The 23,146-nt window shown below is 51.9% G+C and overlaps 1 protein-coding gene across 12 annotated transcripts in view; it reads left to right on the top strand.

Moving 5' to 3' along the window:
* Nucleotides 1-2,328: 2,328 nt before the first annotated feature.
* Nucleotides 2,329-23,146, top strand: part of P4HA2 (prolyl 4-hydroxylase subunit alpha 2) — a 36,927-nt gene continuing 16,109 nt past the window's right edge. For 2 of the 12 annotated variants that reach the window (XM_055429544.2, XM_055429552.2), the window contains exons 1-7: nt 5,821-5,963; nt 6,455-6,600; nt 14,778-14,877; nt 15,498-15,594; nt 15,881-16,032; nt 18,983-19,120; nt 22,275-22,514. In XM_055429544.2, coding sequence (XP_055285519.1) covers nt 14,796-14,877; nt 15,498-15,594; nt 15,881-16,032; nt 18,983-19,120; nt 22,275-22,514 — 709 coding nt within the window. In that variant the 5' untranslated portion in view covers nt 5,821-5,963; nt 6,455-6,600; nt 14,778-14,795. The other 10 variants (XM_088838832.1, XM_055429553.2, XM_055429551.2 and 7 more) reach the window with 9 other exon arrangements.

Genomic DNA, 23,146 nt, shown 5'->3' with positions numbered 1-23,146 from the left:
CTTTCTCCACCCTGTAATGACAGCCCAGCTTGTGCTTGCACTGCTGTCTTGAGTTGCAAGGGTCCATGGAGTAGGCAGCTAGGAGGGGACTTGTAGCCATTCCACTGGGTCTGTCTAATCTTTTGCATGCACCAAGTGGACGCTCTGGGGGGACCCATTAGGCCCTGTCCAGGGTTGGCATCACAGGCTCCTGGAGATTCTGCCAGATTATCTGTATCTACCCCAGGGTCCTACACCAGGCTGTAAGACCAGACTACCTGTGAGGCCCTATTTCTGAAGCGAGAGTCCCTTGGACTGCAAGGAAATCCAACCAGTCCATTCTAAAGGAGATCAATCCTGGGTGTTCATTGGAAGGACTGATGCTAAAGCTGAAACTCCAATACTTTGGCCACCTCATGTGATGAGTTGACTCACTGGAGAAGAGTCTGATGCTGGGAGGGATTGGGGGCAGGAGGAGACAGGGATGACAGAGGATGAGATGGCTGGATGGCATCACCGACTCGATGGACATGAGTTTGAGTGAACTCCGGGAGTTGGTGATGGACAGGGAGGCCTGGCGTGCTATGATTCATAGGGTCGCAAAGAGTCGGACATGACTGAGCGACTGAACTGAACTGAACTGAACTGAGGGCCACCACTGGGCTTCCCAGGTGGTGCTAAAGGTAAATAACCTGCCTGCCCATGCGGGAGACATATGAGATATGGGTCTGATCCCTGGGTCAGGAGGATCCCCTGGAGGAGGGCATGGCAACCCACTCCAGTATTGTTGCCTGGAGAATCCCATGGACAGAGGAGCCTGGTGGGCTGTACAATCTATAGGGTCACAGAGTCAGACACGACTGAAGCCACTTGGCATGCACACAAGGCTACCACTAGGTGGCCCCACTCAAGCTGCACCTCTTGCCCTCTCTCGCTGGCCTTGAGTCAAGATATATCCAGTCTTTTGGTCCCTAAAGGGAGGAACCTGGAGAGGGGGGTTGGACCCAAAGTCCAGCTGCGTGCTAACTGTGTTGAAGGGTACAGATGTTTGTCAACAATCACAATACCCTCTGCGGCACTGGCTGATCTCAGGAACCCTGCTCTGGGGAATTCCATGAAGGGACCAGGTGCTCATAAACCCTGGCCAGGTTTCCGGCTGTTGTGGTTTCCAGGCCCTGAAAGAGTCATCAGCAGTCTGGGAGACCTCCAGCTTCCCCGGTCAGGGATCACAGGTGAGTGGAGAAAGGCAGGAGCAGGGCAGGCTCAGGATGCCTCTTTAGACCCCTGCCTTTTAGAGCAGGGGTCCTCAGCATTTTTGGCATCAGGGACCAGTATTGTGGAAGACAACTTTTCCATGGATGAGGGAGGGGAATGTTTTCGGGATGATTCAAGCACATTATATTTATTGTGCACTTTATTTCTATTATTATATAATATGTAATTATGCTATATAATGAAATAATTATACAACTAACCACAATGCAGAATCATAAGGCATCAGATTCTTATAAGGAGCGCACAACCTAGAGCCCTCACATGCACAGTTCTTGGTAGGGTTCGTGCTTCTGTGAGAATCTAACAGGACGCAGAGGTCAGGCGGTGGCGGGGGGAGGTGGCTGTAAATACAGATGAAGATGAAGCTTCACTACTTGCCCTCCTGCTCTGTGGACCGGTACTGGTCCTTGGCTCAGGGGATGGGGATCCCCTGGGTTTAGAGCAAAAGGCTGCATCACACCTGCCCGCCTATTCATCCAGTTACCTGTCTGTCTAGCACAGATTTTTTGTCATCTCTTTCTGGAGAGATGCCAGGTCCTTCTCTGGGGCAGGGGTGGTGGGTAGACATGTCGAGCCTGCTTTGAGGAGCCATTGGCCAGGGTTACCACTTAGGGACAGCGTGGGGGTAGGGTTTCATTTGGTGATGCCCCAAATGAAACCAGGCTGGGGTCAAAGGTGGCAGTCACCTGATCTTGAGCCCAAGAAGGCTCTCTAGACTGGGACTAGGTGGGCGTCTGTTCATCTGCCAGTTTTCCCCAATAGACAGAGCCCCTTTGATCTTCATGGTTCCTGAACCCCTAGCCAGGGCCTCAGCTGGCGCCCATCAAATGTTTGTGGAGTGAATGCATGAATGAATAGGATAGAGCCATTACCAGAAGGGAGGTGTGGCTGTATTTACGCAGTAGATTTGGGAGGAAGGGGGTGTGACATGGCTGCTCAAAGTGACTCTTGATTTATTAAGTGACCCAAAATGGGTGTACTTGGTGAAGCCTGTGGAGGCCACGTTAGTGGGGCACGTCCATTCATCCATTCATGTATTCATTCCTGTGTTTTTCTTTCCCACTCTCTGTCTAGGTTCTAGGTTCTAGGCTTGGTGCTAGACCTGGGGACACAGTGATAAACAGGACAGAAGCAGCCCCCATCCCTAGGAAGGCAAAGTGGTGAAGGAAGTAGACATGACAGTCAGATCATCCTGATTACCCAGGTAAGTCCTAAGTCCAACAGTAAGTATCCTTATACGAGACAGAAGAAGAGTAGAAGCAGACACTTAGGAATGAGTGGGGCCCAGGACTCTGAAACTCTGTGGAGGCCTCAGCCAGCCTTTTGGCTACAGTTTTATGGAACAAGCCTTTAAGGAGACACCCATCCCTTCATGTAGTCACGAAATATTTATTGAGTCCCAGTTTTGTTTTAGCTGCTGAGGATGTGATGATTGACAAAAACACACATTGTTTATGTACTCCTGGAGACCCCAGGCCAGCGGGTGTGTGTGTAGGGGTGGGCAGGGCAGGGAGAACAGACATTAAACTAAACAATCATTCCACTATAGCAACTGCTGCAACTGTTACAAAGCATGTAGGGCATGAAAGGCTGTTATAGGAGGTTTTGACCTGGTCAGGGAAGCGAGGAAATTCCTTCTGGGAGGATCTGAAGGATTTAATTGGGGAGGAGGGACATTTTTCTAGAGACAAAGAAAAGAATGTGCAAAGGCCTGGGAGTGGAATGGGGAGGGAAAATGGCCAGTTACAGGGACTGGAGGGGAAGGTCAGTGTGGCTCGAGAAGTGAGCAGGGGCCAAACCATTTGCGGCCTTGTAGGTCACTTTGAGGATTTTTTTTCCTGAAAACAATGCAGTTTACTAAGCTGAAAATGATGGGTTCAGAGCTGCATTCTGAGGAGGTCACTGTATGAAAGAGAGATGGGAGGAATCATGGAGGGGGGCAGTCAGCTGGGAAACTGCTGCAGTCATTCAAGGGCAAGAGGATGGAGACCCGGGCTGCAGTCCTCATTTTGCCCCAAATAAAACTTCATTCGCAACTCTCATGGTGTGCATTTTTAAAATAAAGTACACATCTCTTTGATATTTAGGTGCCTGTGCCAAGTTATTAAAGGATGGCATCCCATGGTCATATATTAAAAAAAGGAAAGAGGATGGAGAAAAATGAGTGGATTAGAGAGAGATTTAGGTGGTAGAATTGAACAGACGTGGGATATGGAAGGACACAGCCTGGGCCAGTGAAGAGGGAAGTGCTGAGGGTGATTCCCAGGCTTCCAGTGAGGTAACTGGGGGTGGGAGTGGGGGTGGGTTCCCCAGTGAGGCAGGGAGTACCAGAGGCCTGGAGCAGGAGAAGGGGAGAGAGCATGAACTCTGCGTTGGGCATGCTTTGACTGAGGAACCTGTGGACACTCGGCAGAGATGTAGACTGTGCAGCCAGTCTGGAGTTCAGGAGTTAGGGGCAAGAGACAAATGTGCTTCATCTGTGTATAGGAAGAAGTTCTAGAAAGAGAATAGGAAAGTAGAGTGCCTAGGCCTGAACTCTAGGGAACCCCCAACCTTTACTGACTAATGGGGAGAGGTGGGGGCGAAAATGGGCAGATATGGCCAGAGAGGATAGTGTGGGACAAGAGTGTTTCCGGGAGGCAGTGACCAAAGGCTGCTGGGGTGTCAGGTGGTGCTGGGGCCTTTGTCAAATGAGGACTGGAGAGTGGGATATTGAATTTAGACTTGGAGGTTACGGGGAGTTTGTTTGGTCTTGCGAGGGGGACAGAAAGCCCACTGCAGGGTTCTGAGGTTTGGGAGAAAAGTGAGGACAGATTGCTCTTTCAGAGAATTTTGCTGTGGTTGAGGACATAGATACTGCAGTAGCTGGTGAGATCTAATGAGGTTTTGTTTCCATAGTGAAAGTCGCTCAGTAGTGTCCGACTCTTTGCAACCCCATGGACTATACAGTTCATGGAATTCTCTAGGCAAGAAGACTGGAGTGGGTAGCCTTTCCTTCTCCAGGGGATCTTCCCAACCCAAGTATCAAACCCCACTCTCCCACATTGCAGGCAGATTCTTTACCAGCTGAGCCACAAGGGAAGCCCTTTATTGTTTCCACAGTAGAGGCCTGAAAACATTTTTTAAAATATTTATTTGGCTACACTGGGTCTTAGTTGCAGCACACAGGACATAGTTCCCTGACCAGGGATTAAACCTGGGCCCCCTGCATTGGGAGCATGTAGTCTTAGCCACTGGACCACCAAGGAGGTCACAAGGCCTGTCAATATGTATAGGTCAAGGGGTGGAGCCATTTGAGAGGAGGAGGTTGAACATTCAAGATAGAGAAGGGATGATCCATCCAGCAAGCTCTTGAGAAGGGGGAGAGGATGGGAGGAGCTGTGCAAACGGAGGGAGGCTCCCTGTGGTATAACAGGGTATAGGGGAGGCAGGGAAGTCTCTCTGTTTGGTTTTAGTTGAGCTCTGGGGAGATCAGCTGGTGGCTGAGAAAGGCCGGAACAGTGGTTCACTCCGTGTTTTATGTGTGTTGTGTGTATCTCTGTGTGTGCTCATGCCTTCCCCAGGTCTGGGCTGCCAGCCTGGACGGTGTGCCACAGGGAATATCCCCACACTGGTCTGGGCGGAGGCTGGGCACCTCCCACTCCGGGCTAGCTCCCTGATGAGATTCTCAGACAGTGCTTCCCCTCATTCATGAGCAGAAAGTTTCACAGAGCAGGCGTGGGAAACTGCTCTGTGGCCAGGGCCTCCGCTAGCGAGATTTGCAGCATCCCTGCCTTCACTTCCTCCCAGGCTGGATTGACTGAAGGTGGCGTCCACTATTTTTGGCCCCTTTGTATATAAGGGCTTGGGAAAAACAAAGGTTGACTCCAGTGTGTCCCCCCCGCCCACCCCTGGCTTTGACCGGTCTTTGATGGTCTCCCTTCTCATCAACCTATTCAGCCATACATTTCATCACCAGGAGTACGGGATCCAGGAACTGGGGACAGCCTGAATCCCTCTGGGAACCTAGTCCTGGGGGTGGATCCCAGATCCTTTTCAGATCCTTCTCCACTGTCCCCTTCCCTGATAACCCCTGATAATCCAGCTCCATGGCCGGGTGACCCCACCCCCTGTCACCTCATGGTGATGATGGGGAGGCGAGGGTAGGAGCGGTATATCCAGCAGCACCACTGAGGAAAAGGGCTTGAGCTGGGGCCAGGGGAGTCGGCCAGCATCCAGGGATGCTCCCCCCACCGCACTAAGATCGGGTCGTGCGCGCCTCTCTAGCAGCCCGGGGGCGGGGGAGGAGGGCGGGCAGAGTCCCGCGAGGGAGCGCCGAGGGGAGGCGGGCGCCGCGTACGTGCTGCGAGCGGCCGGCCGCATGAAGGGCGCGGGCGGGCGGCCCCCGCCGGGACCCGGCCGGCTCCCCGCTGCCCGCTGCCCGCGGCCGGGCGGCCCGGGTCTTCCCGGGGGTCTCCGGCGGTGGCGCCCCCTGGCTGAGGCCGTCGGGGCGCGGACCCGGGGCGGGGGCGCGCGGGGGCGCGGGTGGGCGCGGGGTTGGGGTGGGCGGGGGTGGGGAGCCCGGAGGGAGCGGGAGGTGGGGACGTGGCGGCGGCTCAAGCGGGCGGAGCCGGGCCGCGGCGGGAGGCGGAGCCGCCCGGGAGGAGGTGCGAGCGGGCCCGGCGCCGCCGCGGGAGGTTCTGGAAACGCCGGGAGCGGCGCGTGTCCGGGTGAGCGTCCCGCCTGCCTGGCAGCCCGGTCCGCCGCGGGGCTCGGGTACCGGCCGCGTCCCCAGGCCGAATCTTCTGCCCGCGCGGGGCCGGCAGCTGGGGGCCGGGGGTCGCGCCGTCCGGGCCGCAGCCCCGCGCCCTCCGCCCTGTTTCTGCACCCGCGTGGGTTCCTGTCCCGCCGCCGAGTCCCCTCCCCGAGTTAAGGGCGGTGAGGTCAGCGGCGCCTTTCCTGCCGGTCCCCACGGGGCGGCCGGACCGGGTGGGGAGCGTGGCCGCCCCGAGGGTCAGGCTCCCGGGAAGGGGCGGCCCGGCCCCAGGGCACCCGGAGCTTGGAGGAGGCAGGGGCGCCGGGCAGGCCTCTAGGGGCTGCTTGGTGTTAGGTCCACCTTCCTCCAAACAGAGGCTTGGGAGTCTGTAGCCTTGGCCCTGTTTGGTTCCCTTTAAGACAGGCTATTGGATGATAAAGTTTTTTTTTTTTTTCTTCTCTCCAGTTTTGCCTCAGCAGCCGCCGAGACTTGTAACTAGTTAACTAATTCAAGAAACGAACCCTTCAGTGTTATCAGAAACTGCAAGGAGTTGCTGGCCTAGTGGGGCACGCGGACTGAAGACCAGGAAAGGCCAGGCCCGGGTCAGTGTGGTGAGTGCTGTGTTCAGAGGGAGCACTGGACTGTGGGTACTTGGTAGAGGACAGGATGCTTCAGGCCAGGGGACTTCCTGGAGGAGGGGACCCATGAGCTGGAGTGGTCAGATTAAGGTTGAATAAAGGGTAACCCAGACAGAGGAATAGCCTGTGTGAACGGAAGCTGACCTGGGCACTCTAGAGGAAGCGAGGAAATGGGGGAAGGGACGCTTTAGTGGATTGCTGCCTAGAGACCCTGTCCAGAGAGTGTCAAGTGAGAGGACAGTGCCTGGTATTGTGTCCTGTATGTGGAGGGTGCTCAGTGAACCCTTGCAGCATGAATGTGGATGCAGGAGTTTCCTTTTCCAGGGCAGAGGCCCCTGGTCTCTGTTTTCTAATTGACACCTTTCAGATGGAGAAGAATATCAAAGACCCTCTCAAGGCTGAGGCTGGTGTCTTCTGCTGTAGAGTGATACCTGAGGCTTTATGTAAACCATCTGAAGCTCAACAACCTCAGCCCTTTTGGAGGAGATCCTGGCCCTGAGATCAAGAGTTGGGGAACATTGCTTTGCAGCTTAGGGCATTCTCAGATGTTCCTGATTTTGCAGAGATCCACTGACCCTGTAAGAGTTTAGAGAATGTTTTGCAAGCTGTTGCCCCATGTCATATCTGGGATAGCAGATTCCATGATTTAATTATCTGTTAAATGAACCGTGGTTTCCTTTGGCTTGTGCTCAGAGAGTCCCTGAAGCTTCCAGGGTGCAGTTTCTCACTTTGTTCTGGGCTTCCAGGTCCAGCCTCTCTGTTCATTTTTCCCTACTCGTAGGATATTTGGGCTTTAAATCCTTTTATTCTTGAGTCTCATTTGTAGACGGCCAACTCTGTCCACTGTGTGGCCCAGCCAAGGAAGCCACGTAGCAAAGATGGGGTGAGTTGGCTAGGGGCCTCATCCCAGAGATGCTGACCTACTGGGCCTCCCTAGTTCTCTGAGAGATCTGCAGGCAGACATGGTGGCAACTGAGCATTGTCTATGGCTTGTGATAGGCCCTTCTGTCCTGTCTAGTGCTCTGAAATTGTGTACCCCGGAGAGTGCCTTCTTGGTCACTGTTTTAGCCTGGCTGATCTCTGTTCATTCCTGGAGTATCTCCTGTGTACTGGGCTTTTGCTTAAAGTGTGCCTGGGGCTGGAATGAGGGAGGAGGGAGAGGAGGCAATGATATAATGGTATAATCCTTGCCCATGGGTAACTCATAATCACTCTGAGATTGCTGCTTCATGCTGGCAGCTGGTCACATGCCAGGGAGGAGCTCATAGTGTGAGTGCTCATGAGGAGTGGCTGCATGGGTACAGCCCTGAAGAATAAGTAGGGTAGCAAATCTAGGGTCTGCTCATTTCCTGAGAGAACTTCCCTTTTTGACTCTGCCCTCCCACATCCTTGGGAGGGCCTGAGACTGGATGTTAAGACCTTGGCCACTGTGTGGCCACGCTGGCCATGGTGTGCGTTGGGCTGTTGGGTGTGTCCCTGGCTCCTGGGATCTGTCGAAAGTTTAATTTTATGCAGATGGAAGTTGGCAGGAAATGCTGTGATGCAGGCACGTGCAAGCCCAGAGAGGGTGTTGGAGTGAGAGTTAAACTTCGAAAAATCTAGCAATTTTTTTGGACTTTTGAAGTGCACCAGGGTGGGACATGTGTCTGTTCTTGAGCCGAGAGGGCTGGTGGCCCCTGTGGTCGCTGGGGTTTGAGCTGCGGATGTGGAATGAGGGATATAGTTTTTATTCTCAGAAGGAGCAGAGGGGGCTGAAAGGCTGGATTAGACTTCTTGGAGAACTAGCAGAAAGTATGTGTTTAAGTGGTGTCATTGTAGGGCAGAGGGTTATAAATGTTTGGGTAGTGAATTCTCCAGCTCACTGGATGTGACTCTGATCACAGACCAGCATCTGCTCTAGACGTTTCAGGAAGTGTTTGCTAGAATATACCCTGCTCTGTACCTGGCACTCTTGAGGGCCCAGGGTGTGGCCATGATCCTGAGACCTGGTGTTTGTAGGAACTCCGAGTGTGCAGGTCAGAGACACAGAAATAGGTGAGATTCCAGAGTGTAAGTCTGGTCACCTGTTTTTTGCCAGCGAACGTTCCTTCCTTGGTGAAAGAGCCAGTGAGTGGCTAGTTTTCAGAGTTAACTTCCCAATGGCCAGTGTGCTGCTGTAGGCCTGACTCTACCCTCTCCTGAGTCTCTTTTGAAACTCTTGGGACATGGAGGTTCTCCGATTTCTGTTTCATTTCCATCTTCACTGTCTCATAGACTGGACCTTCTTTCTCTCCAGGGGTCAGCTGCTTCAGGTCTGTTGCCATTCCTCTAGTACCCTTGGTGCTCATGACTGCTGGAAGTTGTGCCTGGTGCTAGGCTGCCTGCTGACATTTGTCATCGCATTCAGTCTTCAGAACAGCCCTATGAGATGTTATCACTGTTAAGTGGATGGGAAAACTGAGGCTCCAAAACTGTAACTTGGAACTGTAACTCCTTAGACTATAACTTGTCTAAGGTTCTGAAATCTGGAAATGATTGTGGAGCTGTAGTCCCAGCTTTAACTCTGGGACTATCTGACTCCAGGGTGCCTGCCTGCTTGATTGTATTGTCTTGTCCTGAGTTGGGCCACTTGGCCAGCTGTGAGTGCTGTGATGTCTGGGCAGGAGTGACTGCCCACTTGAACTGGAGGCACCATGTTTTTTGTCTTTCTGAGCCCATGTTGCTGTTTGCCTTCTGGTGGGATCCAGCCATGGATATCATAAGGCTGCTTTGTGAACCACAATAAAGTCTTTGACTTGGGCAAGCCTGTTCTGCTAGGCCAAAGTGTGGCTCTTCCTTTTGGGAAGTCCTTAGGATGCTATATGGCAGTAGATGTTACTGAGTAGGATTGAAGGCAGCAATAAATAGTGGAATATATGTTTTGGCTTTGAGTCTGAGCTCTGCCATTGATTTGCTGTAGCATGTGAGTTGAGCAGCTTCAGTTATGTATTTTACATATCTTTACCTGAAATGGGGATGAAAGTCTATCTAGGTTACAAGGTGTTGGTGAGGATTAGATGGTAGAAGTGAAAGATTTTTGGAAACATGAATAGTGGTTAGCTTAGCCTAGTTCCCAGAAAACAGAGCTTAAGTACTTGATGCTTTGTTAGAAGGTACAGTTGCAGAGTAGCAAGTGTAAGAGAAAAGAAAAGTGCGGCTGAGAAGGAAGGGAAGCAAATCCAAGGTGGTGCTGTAGCAAGCTGGCCAGTCTGCACAGAGGTGCTCTAGTTGTTCAGCTGTGTAGGGCGTCTCTGGGTGAGCTCTGCTGCTTCTCAGTGGAGGCCTGGAGAGGGGATTTATCTGCTGATGTCCTCTTGTTTCTGTTCTTCATTGATCACAGTTGCCCAAGGAGGAGTTATTTCCGCCCACCCCCTACAACTCTGCTCAGTCCTCAGTTGCACTCCCAGGCCCTCTAGCAGTCCCCAGAGAGGCCAGCAAGGCACTTGACTGGAGTTTAGAAGTTGCAGGAAGAGTGTGAGATTTGGAGCCTGTGCAGTATCCTTCACTGGGTCTGAGGTAGAGCACGTGGCCCAGGAGGCAGGTGAGGCCAAGAGAGTACAAGGTGGTCCTGTAGATGCATCCAGTATAGCAGTGTGTGGGTCTTCTTCTTTCCCATAGTTCCTTATAAGTTAGTCTTGCCTAGACTGCCTAGTCTTTGCCAAGACTCTGATTGAAAACCCAGCTGGCTTTTGCATGTTGATTTGTACAGCCTTTTCTGCAACTTCGTTGTCTAGTTACTGAAGCAGGAGCCTTGTGGTTTTGAGGGTACCCACGTGGGTAGTATAAGTCAGCATGTCAAGGTGCTGGATAGAGAAACTACGGCCAGCCCTCCCTATCTACAGACTTGATACCCATCGATGCAGAAGGCTGACTGTACGATGCCTAGTATGTAAGGGACTTGAGCATTCGTGGATGTTGGTGTCTGTAGGGTCTCCTGGAACCAATCCCTTGTGGATCCCAAGGGACAGCTGCATAAGGAGAGGTATGCAGGAACATCTAGGCTTCTTTAGGTTCTCAGTGAAGGAGGCTGTTTTTCATGTGATGTGATTGTTGAAGGTATGAAAACTGGAGTCATGAGATGGGGCTGGAGAGGGCAATAGGGCCAGGTCATGCAGAGTCAATAAGTGCTAAGGAATTTGGACTTTATTCTGAGAATAGTGGAGAGCCTTTGGAGGGTTCTTAGGGAGAGAAAGACCAAATGAGGGGATGCAGTAAGCTGTGCTGGCTACTTTGTCGAGCAGAGGTGGGAGGGAGGCCATAAAGATGGGAGACCAGTGCAGGTCGGGGCCAGTATGGCTGTAAGAAGGACTTAGGCTCAGATCAGGGTGATAGTTGAGGCATGATATCAGAAGAGAGTTGGGCACCTCTCATCCCTCCCCTGGGGTGCCAGGGAGAGTAGCTTATGGGCCTCAATGGACATCCATGTGCATAGGTGGTAGGGCCTCTGAAGCCTCTGTCGACTCTTACTCGGTTGAACACTCAGGTCCTCTTGGCTGTGCTGTGCAGGGTTGGCCACACTACCAGGCGGCAAGGCCACTGGAGGGAGCCCTGTTCAGGCAGATCTTGCCCCTTCGCAGAAGGCAGGCATCCTCTTGTTCGGAGCCAAACGAGACCTGTTTGTTCTTGGCAAACCCATGTTCTGTCTCTAGGCTGTTAAATACATTGTTAAAACTCAAGCTGTTGCATTTGGGTTGCAGCTGGGAGCTTGGCATAGGTTCTTGCCTGATGAGGTAAGGGGAGAAGCTAAGGACGCTGCTGGTTTGCAGTTGGAAACATCTTTTCATGGCTATTTGGCCCCGTTGTGAACATCCTGTCCAAAGAGCCGGCTTGCTGGGGCCTGTGATTGTATGTCTTGGAACCGCCTTGTGCTTAGAAATAGTGCCGGTTGCCTGGTGGGCAAATTATTGTCGCTGGGGTGTTGGCAAGCTTTGAGGGACCTCCCTGTGGGGGTCCCAACTCAGGCTGCTGGGTCTCTTTGGAGTTCACTGGAGAGGGCTTGCTTTATTTTCTTCTCATGTTAGATATTATATAAAGTATATTTCAAGTTTCCCATAGAACTTCTTGTGGAAAGATTAGGAAATACAAATAAACATAAAGAGAAAAATAGAATTATTTCACCAAGATACCAACTAGATTTATGACTCTCTGCTTACATATATTTGCAGGTATGTTAATTTCCATATATAAAAAGTATTTCTTATAAAAATGAAAGCATACAGTATATATTGTTTGGGAGCCTATTTTTCTCACTTAACAAGATGCTTTGGTCTTCTCTTGGTGTTAAAAAGCATACAGTATCCATTCCTACACAATCCACAACCATCCATTGTATGGAAGAAATGTAACATCTTCTGATGTTATAGTTTCCTGGCACAAACAAATCTGTGATGAGGTTTTCCTTTTCGTTGGGTGCCAGATATGGGCCAGAATTTGTTCAAAACTCGGGATGCAGCTTACATAAAACTCAGTATGGGTTTTCTGCTCAGGCTTGGTGCTACTTTATTTTCATAAAAGGGGGCTCAGTGTTGCCCATTTCTAGGCCTCTTGAGCGTGGATTTCTGAGGGTCCCTGGAGGGCTTCTGGCAGCACTCTGTTGTCAGCAAGCTCTAGTATAGGATGTGATGGGAGGGGGGCATGCAGGAGGTTGGTTTTTCCCGCCCTGGGACACGCAGTCCTTCTTGGAGGCTGCTGCCTCCTAACCTGACCCTGACTAGATGACCTTTTGTACACCTAATACAAATTAGTGTTCAGGAGAAATGGGTGAGTGGTCTGGGGGCTGCATGGGAGTGCCTAGCTGTCTGGGCCAGCAGGGTTGTCAGCCCCCTCCTCCATCAGAAGAGGACTTTGTAAGCCTTGGTCACCCAGAAACCCATTTGTGATTCTTTGGGCTCTGCCTCCAGACTGGGATTCGTGGATAGTCTCAGTCTAAGCCAGATAGCACATTCCAGAGAAATGACAGCTGGTATTCATGTAATGAAGGAACCTGGCTGTTTTTTCCTGAGTGCTATAAAGCATGAACCATGGCCAATATCACCAATTTGAAAGAAAAAGTGAGGTTTCTCCCTTCCTTAAATTTGCTATCTGATCTCTGAGGAGGCATGCCACTGCAACTGGTGATGGAACAGGGGACAAACGGTGACCCTTGCCCCCCAACTTCCAGCCGTGTGTAGTCTGGCCTCCTGCCTGGGCACTATTCTCCCATCACCCCAGCCTGACAGGCAGTTGGCTGATTCCTTATTGTCTGCAGACACAGCCTCCTGGCTCTGGGTTTTTACTGTTCCCGCCCTACGTGTGTACAGAAGGTGCTCTCTTAAGCTGATGAAACCTCTTGAAGTACAAGGAGCAGACCCCATTCCCTGAGAAAGGGTCTTATGTAAGCAAGAAGACAGGCCTTCTAGAATCCTGGGGGTGGATGCAGGGTGCTGAGGTCTGGGAGCAGATCTGTGACTAGAAAAAGGAGGATCTAGGCTCTCCCTTGGGGCTGGACTGGGCCCTGTCCCCTCTTCTCAGGGACTTGCTTTCCTCGACTGCCCTAACTTTATAGTGGGCCCCTTAGTCCATCCTCCCTACCCTGCAGCAGGTTCTGGGCTGAATAGTCCTGTCCTGTGTATCTCTGGGCCCCTAACACCTAGGGCACTGATGGGCATGATGTCAGCTCTGCATACATTTGGCAGGGGAAAGGGGGGTACTCGCTTATTCTCTCCCCTTCCTCATGTGAAAGTTGCTCAGTTGTGTCCGACTCTCTGTGACCCCATGGAATATAAAGTCCATGGAATTCTCCAGGCCAGAATACTAGAAGGGGTAGCTTTTCCCTTCTCAAGGGGACCTTCCAAACCCAGGGATCGAACCCAGGTCTCCTGCATTGCAGGCGGATTCTTTACAAGCTGAGCCACCAGGGAAGCCCCTCTTCTTCGTCATACAGGAACCAGTTTGGGGTTGAGGGTCGTGGTTGGGCTTCACTGAGCCTAACCGGGAGCCACAGTGGACTGGAATTTTTCCTGGAAGGGTGAAGTGAGGAATGATGGGTGTGACTCTGCGTCCAATCAACCATCGCAGGCAAAAAACTGATGAGCTGGCATTAGTCAGCTCAGCCTTAGAATTCTGTCAGATAAGGCTTGCAGTTTGGAGGGAAAGCCTTTGTATTTCCTTTGTTTTCCTTGTTTTCTCTCAGTAAATTTCCAGTGGGGCTTGGCTGAAGTGGAGCAGGAAGAGGAGGGACTGGCAGAACTGGCGTTCAGGTAGATGTTCCTCTTGCGTGCTTTGGGCCGCGTGGCCAAGCTGGGAGATGATGTGTGAAGCTTACTTGGGTCCACTGCCAGTGGACTTGCCCCATGGTGTGCCTTCTGCCTTCAGAGCTGCGTCTGGCTATTTCTAGGCTGATGGGAAGACAGCCTCTTACTTATGTCAGCAGTCCAGCCCAGTCTAAGGTTTTGGCCCTGTTTGGCTGATTCATTTTTGTATCCCAAGTGTCTAGCTCAGTGCCTGGCATAGTAAATATTTGCAAATGGTGATTCTCCATGAGGTCAGTGTCTGCCGAGCAGCCTCGCTACAGGAAGAGCAGTGTCTGCCCAGCCTGCTCTCACCATGGCCAGGTGCAGACCAGCAGGGAGCAGTTTGATTTCTCTTCTGACTGACCATCTGCTGTATACCTTGTTTTGGGTGTGGCCCCCCCGGGGCATGTTGTGTCCAGTTCTCTTTCTGCCCATGGGTGGTGTGTTACATTTGGGTCTTCAGCACCTGGCACAGTCCTGGCACTTGTGTTGGAAGGAAAGACAAACAGAGCCGAGGTCTGGGTCAGAATCTTGAACTGACAGACCCTTAGAACCAGGGGTGACTGTCCCTCCTCGCCATTTAGCCTTTGCGTGTTGTTAGTGGTCATCGGAAGTTGAGAGGGCAGAGTCTCTCCCATGGGCACTCAGCCTCCCGGAGCAGGGGACAGAATTAAGTGCACATCCCTGGTTCTACACCCTGGTGTCTTTCCACTGGTGATCCTGAATATCTTCCTTAACTTCTGTGTGCTGGGTCAGAGTTCAGCATGTTTGAATGTCTGGTATATGTGCACGTGTGTGTGTCCTCTCCTAAGCTGCTTTTTACCGTTGTTGATCTAATGACCATCTCTGAATGCCCTGCAGACACTGCCCTCCGTGACCATGAAACCCTGGGAGTCCACATTGCTGGTGGCCTGGTTTGGTGTCCTGGGCTGCGTGCAGGCTGAATTCTTCACTTCTATTGGTATGTGCCAGCAGGACTGTCGTCTGCCTGGGCAGTCCTTGGCTCAAGTGCCAGGGGATGGCACTGCCCGAGGCCTGTTCTCCTTCAGGGTGGGGTGGCCTCGTCCACTGGTTTTGACCAGATCTGGGGAGAGTCAGGCTTGCAGAGCTGCTGTTTCCGCCTCTGACCCCTGATGACCTGGATGTCCTTCCTAGTAGGTGGCCGTCTCAGCTGGGTCTCCACCCTGGAAAGTGCAGGCTGCTCCTGGGCTGCCTGGCATTTCTGTCCAACTTTCTCCTGGACTAGAGGATGGTTCTGAGCAGAGAAGCCCCCGGGACATCCTTGTCCCAGGAACATGACCCAGCTGGGTGACAGTGGGAGAGTGAGATTCAGGGATTCTTCCTTAAGATGTTCTCAGTGCACTTACCATCCACTTGGAGCCTCTGCCTCTCTCTTCCTAAAGCTGGGGGCCAGGACCATATGAGTGCCTAGGCCTCCTTTAACCCTAGGTCCCCGTGACCCCAAGAGAGCTGACATGCGCCTGGCTCAGCTTGCGTCTGTGCTGATGTTTTTTGCCTCAGGGTTGGGAACTGGATGTCCCTCATCTACTTCTTACTGGCCCTTTTATCTCTCCCTTGCAGGACACATGACAGACCTGATTTATGCAGAGAAGGACCTGGTGCAGTCCCTGAAGGAGTACATCCTGGTGGAGGAAGCCAAGCTCTCCAAGATTAAGAGGTGTCTGATGTCCTAAGTCCCCACAGCCACCCTGAGCCAGGGTGGCAGGAGCCCCCACCAGGAACCCACCCAGGGTGCCCATAAGAGGAAGCTCTTGAGGGGGCAGTATGGGCCTGGCCTGGAGTTTACTTCATGCCAGTCTCCCAGGGTAGCTAAATATGTGGGCTGAGGATCACTGCTTTTTCCTTTCTGGATAGAGATCCCCTGAATCTCACCAGGAAAACTACCATCGGTCAAGATCCATGTGAATGGGTGTGTTAGTCTACCTTTTTCTGTGGCTCCACAGCTGGGCTGACAAAATGGAAGCCCTGACCAGCAAGTCGGCTGCTGACCCTGAGGGCTACCTGGCCCACCCTGTGAATGCCTATAAACTGGTGAAGCGGCTAAACACGGACTGGCCTGCGCTGGAGGACCTTGTCCTGCAGAACTCGGCCGCAGGTGAGGGTCTGTGAGCAGGTGGCTGTGTGAGCTGGTGTGTCCCTGGGCTTGCGCCTGCAGCGCGTGGGTCTGAGCCTGTCCTGGCTCAGGATGTTGGTGTGCGCGTGCAGTGTGTGAACAGCCGCTGCCAGTCCTGTGGCTCTTATCTCTGTGGGGACCTGGCAGTTGGCTGTCCTTGCTTTCAATTGTGATATTAATAATAATCAGTTCTTGGAAATTCCCTGGTGGTCCAGTGGTTAGGATTCTGTGTGTCTGCTGCAGGGGGCATGGATTTGATCCCTGGTCAGGGAGCTAAGATCCTGCATGTCACACAGCATGGCCAAAAAAAATCAGTTCTTGCCTTTTTCTAGTGTTTTGGTGTCCCTTTTGGGGTTGGGGGGTAGTGACTTTTTTCTAATTATGCTTTAGTAATGCATTTTTCTAGATAAGTTGGAAAACAAAACCAATCATATAAGAAAATTACAGTTTTTAATCCAACTGCTTGATGATAATCACTATTAAAATTCTAGTCTTTTTTACACGTGTATAAAATGGAATTGTACCAGGGAATGTTTGAGAGACCAAACGAATTAACAAAGGTTAAGTGGGCTAAGTGATGGGGGTGTGGGCCTCCTCTAAATTCATTCCCATTCGTATCTTTTAGAAAGAAGACATATCCATTGGCAGATTTGTGACATAAGCTTACACTGTTTTCCTGAATTTTTCAGCTGCTGTGTATGTTTTTTAAATGTTCTTCTGCCACATGATTTTAATGTCTGGCTCAGTAATATGTCAACCCACTCCAGTACTCTTGCCTGGAAAATCCCATGGACGGAGGAGCCTGGTGGGCTGCAGTCCATGGGGTCGCTAAGAGTCGGACACGACTGAGCGACTTCACTTTCACTTTTCACCTTCATGCACTGGAGAAGGAAATGGCAACCCACTCCATTGTTCTTGCCTGGAGAATCCTAGGGATGGGGGAGCCTGGTGGGCTGCCATCTGTGGGGTCGCACAGAGTCGGACACAACTGAAGTGACTTAGCAGCAGCAGCAGCAGTGATATGTCACACTGATATAGTGTAAAAATGGTCGTCAGTGGACATGGAATTGTTCCCAAGTTATCAGCAATCTTACCCCTATCTTTCTGCCCACCTCTGATTATTTTCTTAGGATCAATTCCCATAAGTGGGATTTGCAGGTCAGAGTATGAACTGTTTTTTTAAAACTTCAACTCTGCTTAGTGCTTTTACTATGATAGTACTTTCAGTGCTCTAATATTTTCCTCTCAGCAGCAGATGATGGTGCAGGCCTGGAGGTAGACCTTCCAGCCTTGGGCCCAGCCCCCGTGGACTCACTGCCTCTCCTCCCTGAGTTGGAAGTGCTGATTAACTTCAGATTCGTTGTCTCTCAAGCTGAGGCATTTTAGCCCATGTGGCCAGACTGGGCTGGGCTGGGCTTGGCTGGGAGCAGAGTGGCCTCTAGGGAGGGATTGGTGAACTCAGCCGGGCTGGAGCTGTGCCCGGTGAGCTCACTGCCTCTAGAAGCTGCGGCTGTCTTTCCCAGACCCTGCCTCCCAGCCTGGGCCTGTAGCTCAGAACTAGCCGTTCTGCCTGCAGCGCAGGAGGATAAGCCTGCCAAGATGATCTCCTGCTCTCAAGTCTTGTTCTCTATACCCAGCCCCCACCATCAACATCTGGTTCCTTTGGAAAACTTTATAGTTACCCAGAGGGAGATAGGACAGCCCCAGAGAGCAATAGGTTGTTTTTTCCTCTTTCTTTAGAGTTCTTGCCCCTGAAGTGTGGAGTGGGGAGGCAGGGAGATAACACTAACAATGTGGCTTTTTCTGGAAAGCATTTTTTCTCTCTGGATTGTAAACTCTTAGTGTCCCTGACCTTGCAGCCATGAAGGAGACAGGGTTGCAGCATCTTGGCTCCTGGGTCCTCAGGCATGGCTAGAAGTGGATGTTTGTGCCTGAGGTTGTGGGTGCTGTGGGAAGAGGCTGGAAAAGAAATGGCCTTGGAGTTCCCCTTCCAATTCTCAGCTCCTGAGCACAGTTGAAGCCCCTAAATCAGCATAGGAGAGCCTGGCCCCCACTTGGAGTCCTGAGATTGCAGGAGATGTATATCTTGCTTTATAGCTGGGTCTTGGAGTCACAGAATAGCTTCCTTGGTTGCTTCTGTGGTTAGGGCTCTCCCAGACTCCGGGCTGTGGTCTTGAGCACCACAGTCAGGGAGCTCATGCCCTGAGCTCAATGTGAGTTGGAGTGGCAGGAATTATTCTAGTAAGCAGAGCTGGCCGGTGTGGCCTGGCAGGGGAATCATGCACAACAGGGCATCTGCGGCCCCTCAGTGCTTGGCCTGCTCAGATGATCCTCCAGTCCCTAATCTTGGTGAGGGGATAGCACCATACACCTCCAGGACTGTCATCATTACCTTTCTGGATGATTAGGACCGGTGGTCAGTAATGAGTGGCCAGCTGGGCTCCCTTCTGTCCCTTGGGCTCCTCCATCTGAGATGTGGGCCAGGAATCTGATTACCTGGCCAGCCTAATAATCCTCGTTCAAGGTTTACCGTGAGATTTGTTTTCTGCTGAGTGGTCAGCAAGTCCTCCCGTAGTCTTTTCCTGTGTCCCCGTCAGTTACCCTCTCTGCTCCTTCTGTCTCCACCAGGTCTGTCTGAGTGCTTTGGATCCAAGACTCTCAGACTCCCACGTGTTAATTAGTATGAGGGGGGCGTTCTGTTCAGTTCAGATGAGCAGCACAGGCAGTTGGTACAGTGAGGAGTAAGAAAGGAGAGGTCTTCCTGAACTGTAGCCACTAGGAAGGGCTTCCTGGAGAAGGGGAAATGGCCCTCATGAGAAGGGGCAAGGAATTGCCCTAGCCAGAGACCCTCCTTTGGGTGCCTGTCTGGTTCCCGGTGAAATTCTGTCCCTGGGTGGAGGTAACCTTTTGTTCTCACTCTCTCCTTTGGAAGATTTTATTGCAAACCTGTCAGTGCAGCGGCAGTTCTTCCCCACCGATGAAGATGAAACAGGAGCCGCCAAGGCCTTGATGAGACTTCAGGACACATACAAACTGGACCCAGATACAATCTCCAAAGGGGAACTTCCAGGTAACTCCAGATAAAGCCTGTCCAGTGTGTGTGTCTACTATGGTGTCTGGACAGGGCTGGAGCCACTGCTGACTCATGGTCTCTACCCTCAGGGGCACCGTCACCTCTGGCAGTGGTTCTCTCTTTTGCTTCCAGTTGGTGCCAGTCCCCTAGTCCGTGACAGCTGCCTCCCCTCAGCCCCTCCCCTCCCCTCCCTCCAGCCCAGGCCTCCCCTCTCTCAGCTCAGGGCCTCCTTGGCCTGTGTCTCCAGAGTACCACTCAGGTCTGTATCCAGACCCACTTCCGTTCCCACCCCCCAGGGTCCGCTTGCCCAGGACTGATCTGGGAACTCGTTGTCCCATGGCCTGTGTACCCTCAGTTACAGTCTCTGCCTCTGTTTCTTCTGTGTCCACCTCTCTGGACGCTTCCCCCTGAGCTCATTTTAGAAACCCCTGTTCTTGCTCATCTTACCTACCCCTGCCTCAGGATCCCAGGCCCCTTTGAGTCTCTGCTGCTGATCGATCTCTCCTCCCTCCTGGTTAGGCAGCTGGATAGTCATCTACACACTTTTCCTGTTTCCTTGGTTCCTGAGTCCTCCTGAACACACAAAGTCTGGCCTCCTCCTGCCCCTGCAAGATCACCAGGGGCCACTTGGATGGTAAAGCCAGTAGACAGGTTTCAGGCTAAATGTTCTTTAGCTTTTCACTAGCGTTCAGCGTATTAATTGCCTGATTCTTCCTGATATTCTCCCCTGCTTTGAATTCTGGGACACGGATCTCAGCTGTTTCTCTTTTGGCACTTCTCTCTCTCATTTCTTTTACAGGCCCTGTTTCAGTTCAACTGGCTGCCTCAGTATGTTTATAAGAAGACATGCAGGGGTTTGGTGGCTATTAAAGGGCAATAAACCCAGGGATTCAGTTAGACTTTGGTGGATCTTGGAGGCTACCTCACCCGTGGGGACCCTGTAGGAGGCACAGCAGAGGGAATCATGGTGTGTGGGAGAGGGAGGAACTGTGTTGTTGACTAGTGAGAGCCTGGAACCTTGATACCGGGAAGCCCAGGGAGCCAACAGGAAGATTGGGGATGTCTCCTTAATCCTCAGTCAGATTTTGGATCAAGGCCGGGAGGCCAGAGAGAGAAGGTGGCTTGGGGCACCTGCAGGATCCATTCACCCTATGGCTATGAGAGTGGTTGGTGGGAAGAGGGAGCCACAGCCAGGCATTGACCCTTTACATTCAGTAACAGCCCCATGTGTATCCTGGAGGGGCAGTGAGGGGTGGATGGGAGTTGTTCCCCAGGGTGCTGTTCCTACCTGGTGTCTCTCTAAGCACCTTCTCCAGGGGAGCCTGTTCACAGTGCTTTACTTTTAGGGTTAAATCCAAATTCCTCTTAACATGTGGTCTTTGCGGTCCTGCGTGGTACCGTCTCCCTGGCCTCCTTGCCCGTTGTACTCAGCTTCACCACTGCTTGGCTTCTTTGTTCACCCCACAAACTCTGCAGGTTTACCCTTATGGCCCTTCAGCATTCAGCTCAGCTGGTACTCTCCCGAGAGCACTCTCCAGAGAGCAGACTTTCACACTGGTTTCTGGGAAAGATATTGAGTGTTTGGGAGCCATTCTTGGTATCTGTGAGACATATGGTAATAGCTACTGTTTATTACACTCAAAGGACTCACAGGAGACATTTTCATGGGACATCGTCTTCTTGAATTCTTGGCCCAAGTCCTCTAAGATTGTTGGTGTTATCTCTCTTTTAGAGGTAACAGACTAAGAATCAGAGAGGCTAAGTAACTTGCCCATAGTCACACAGCTGTTGGGTGCCACAGGTAGGCCCACACAGGCCCTGCTTTGTCCAGCGCACTCACCTGTGTTATGCCGCCTCCATCAGTGTTGAGTTCCTGCACCACAGAGCCAGAGATCTATGGAGGTTCATGGAGAGTGAACAAGGACTCAAGGGTGCCTGGCTTCTCCCATCTACGGTCTTCCTGCTAACTCTGGTGTTTATTTCCCCTATTTTCCTATCCTTTCCTACATTGTTCCTGAGCCATCCTGGTGAACAGCCCCTGAAGCCAGCCCATGGCAGCACGGGTTTCATTCTGGACATCTTGGATATCAGGCAGAAGGCGTCCACTCTGAGGCAATTCTTCACTGTTAATGGTTTTGTAGGGAGTTCCTTTGCTTTCCAGGAGGGTCACAGCTTAAACCCTGCATCTCCCCATAGCTTACACACCACATCTCCTTCTTGACTTGAAACTCTCTTCATGATCACTTCCAGTGTGAACCAACAGCAGATGACCTTTGGTCAGAGGACCTGCTGAATTGACCTTTACCAAGGGCCCACCCTGGTGGCTCAGACAGTAAAGAATCTGCCTGCAGTGTGAGAGACCTGGGTTCAATCCCTGGGTTGGGAAAACCCCCTGGAGAAGGAAATGGCTACCCACTCCAATATTCTTGCTTGGAGAATTCTGTGGACAGGGGAGCCTGGTGGCTACAGTCCATGGAGTTACAAACAGTGGGACAGGACTGAGTGACTTTCACTTTGAAGGGCCACACTGCTTAGTGGTCAAAGCTGGCATTGCAGTCTTATTTCTTGACCTCCCTTGGCATCTGTCGCACCATTCCTGTTCCGTTGTCTTTTAGGTACTTCTCAGTTATTCACTCCATCGTTTCTGTACAGGTGGCCTCTGGGGCCCTGGCCTCAACTACTGTGTCTCTCTTTCCTGACACTTACTTCTGGAAGCATTTATCTTCATCTATGGCTTTACCTGCCACCTCAGTTCTGTTTTTTATATCCAAGTTATTTTTTCTAAACTTCCAGTCTCAAGTGGCCAACTATCTCTCAGACATCTCCTGTGTGGCTCGCCGGACCTTTATACTCTCCTGAACACTACTTCTTGGGTGTCCTGGGCTCCTCCATAACAAAGGCCCCTTCCCCCTTGGAAAGAGGGGAGTCTGAGGCTAGGAGATAGGCTGTGCACCCCAGCCAGAGGCAGGGCCAGCATGGCTGTACTTTCTGTACTCATGACCCTTGGAGGTGTGTGGTCTGAAATCCTGGTGGGCCTCTGCAGGGGTGACGCCTCCACCTCCCAGGGGCCCAGGCTCCCGCAATGGGGGGAAATCTCTCTCCCTAACCCAGAGACCCTTTGGAGCCTGACTACATGCCTCTCCGGCTGCAGGAACCAAGTACCAGGCCATGCTGAGTGTGGACGACTGCTTTGGGATGGGCCGCTCGGCCTACAATGAAGGCGACTATTACCACACGGTGTTGTGGATGGAACAGGTACTAAAGCAGCTCGATGCTGGGGAGGAGGCCACCACATCCAAGGCCCAGGTGCTGGACTATCTGAGCTACGCCGTCTTCCAGTTGGGTGACCTGCACCGTGCTGTGGAGCTCACCCGCCGCCTGCTCTCCCTTGGTAAGGAGCCTGTGGAGGAAGGTCAGGTGCAGATGGGGAGATGGCAGGGGTGGCTGCTATCAGAGACCAAGCCAGTCTGACCAGTTGCCTAGCTGGTGACCAATCCTTTGCTGCCTTCAGGCCCAGGCTAGGTGCCTTTACCTACCTTAGTTATGCCTTAACCCTTGCCCAGTCACTGATGGATACACTCAGGCCTGCACATAGATTTCTATTCCATTTATAAATGGGAATCCAGGGTTGCAGTGTATCTTCTGCTTTGTAGGGTGGAGCCTTTATTACCCCCACAATAGCTCTCTTAGAGGCAAGCTGTATTTCAGGGTTGCTGCAATGACAGTGGCCTGACCTGTTATTAGAGGTCTGAGGTCTAACTGATGGACTTGCCATGGCTTTGGTCATTTAAGTGTCTTGTGATGTTAGACTGAAGGAGATCAGAAGCACTGTATCTCAAGAACCTATTTGTTCCTCTTCTTATTAATATTTGGGATAGCATAGTTTGGGATTTCACTGGCCAGCAAAGACTTCCTTTTGCTACTGCTTTTCATGGGTCCTGCGTCTGAGGCCAGCTAGAGATGTCTGTTAGACGGATGTGGGAAGAGAGCTTTGTAGACTCTGTCATGTTAGTAAGAGCCTTG

This window comes from Moschus berezovskii, chromosome 8, assembly GCF_049115385.1.
Source record: "Moschus berezovskii isolate FMDL1 chromosome 8, NW_MosBer_1.0, whole genome shotgun sequence".
Classification (NCBI taxonomy): domain Eukaryota; kingdom Metazoa; phylum Chordata; class Mammalia; order Artiodactyla; family Moschidae; genus Moschus; species Moschus berezovskii.
The sequence above is the reverse complement of the archived record's forward strand: the minus strand, read 5'-3'. Positions and strand labels throughout refer to the sequence as shown.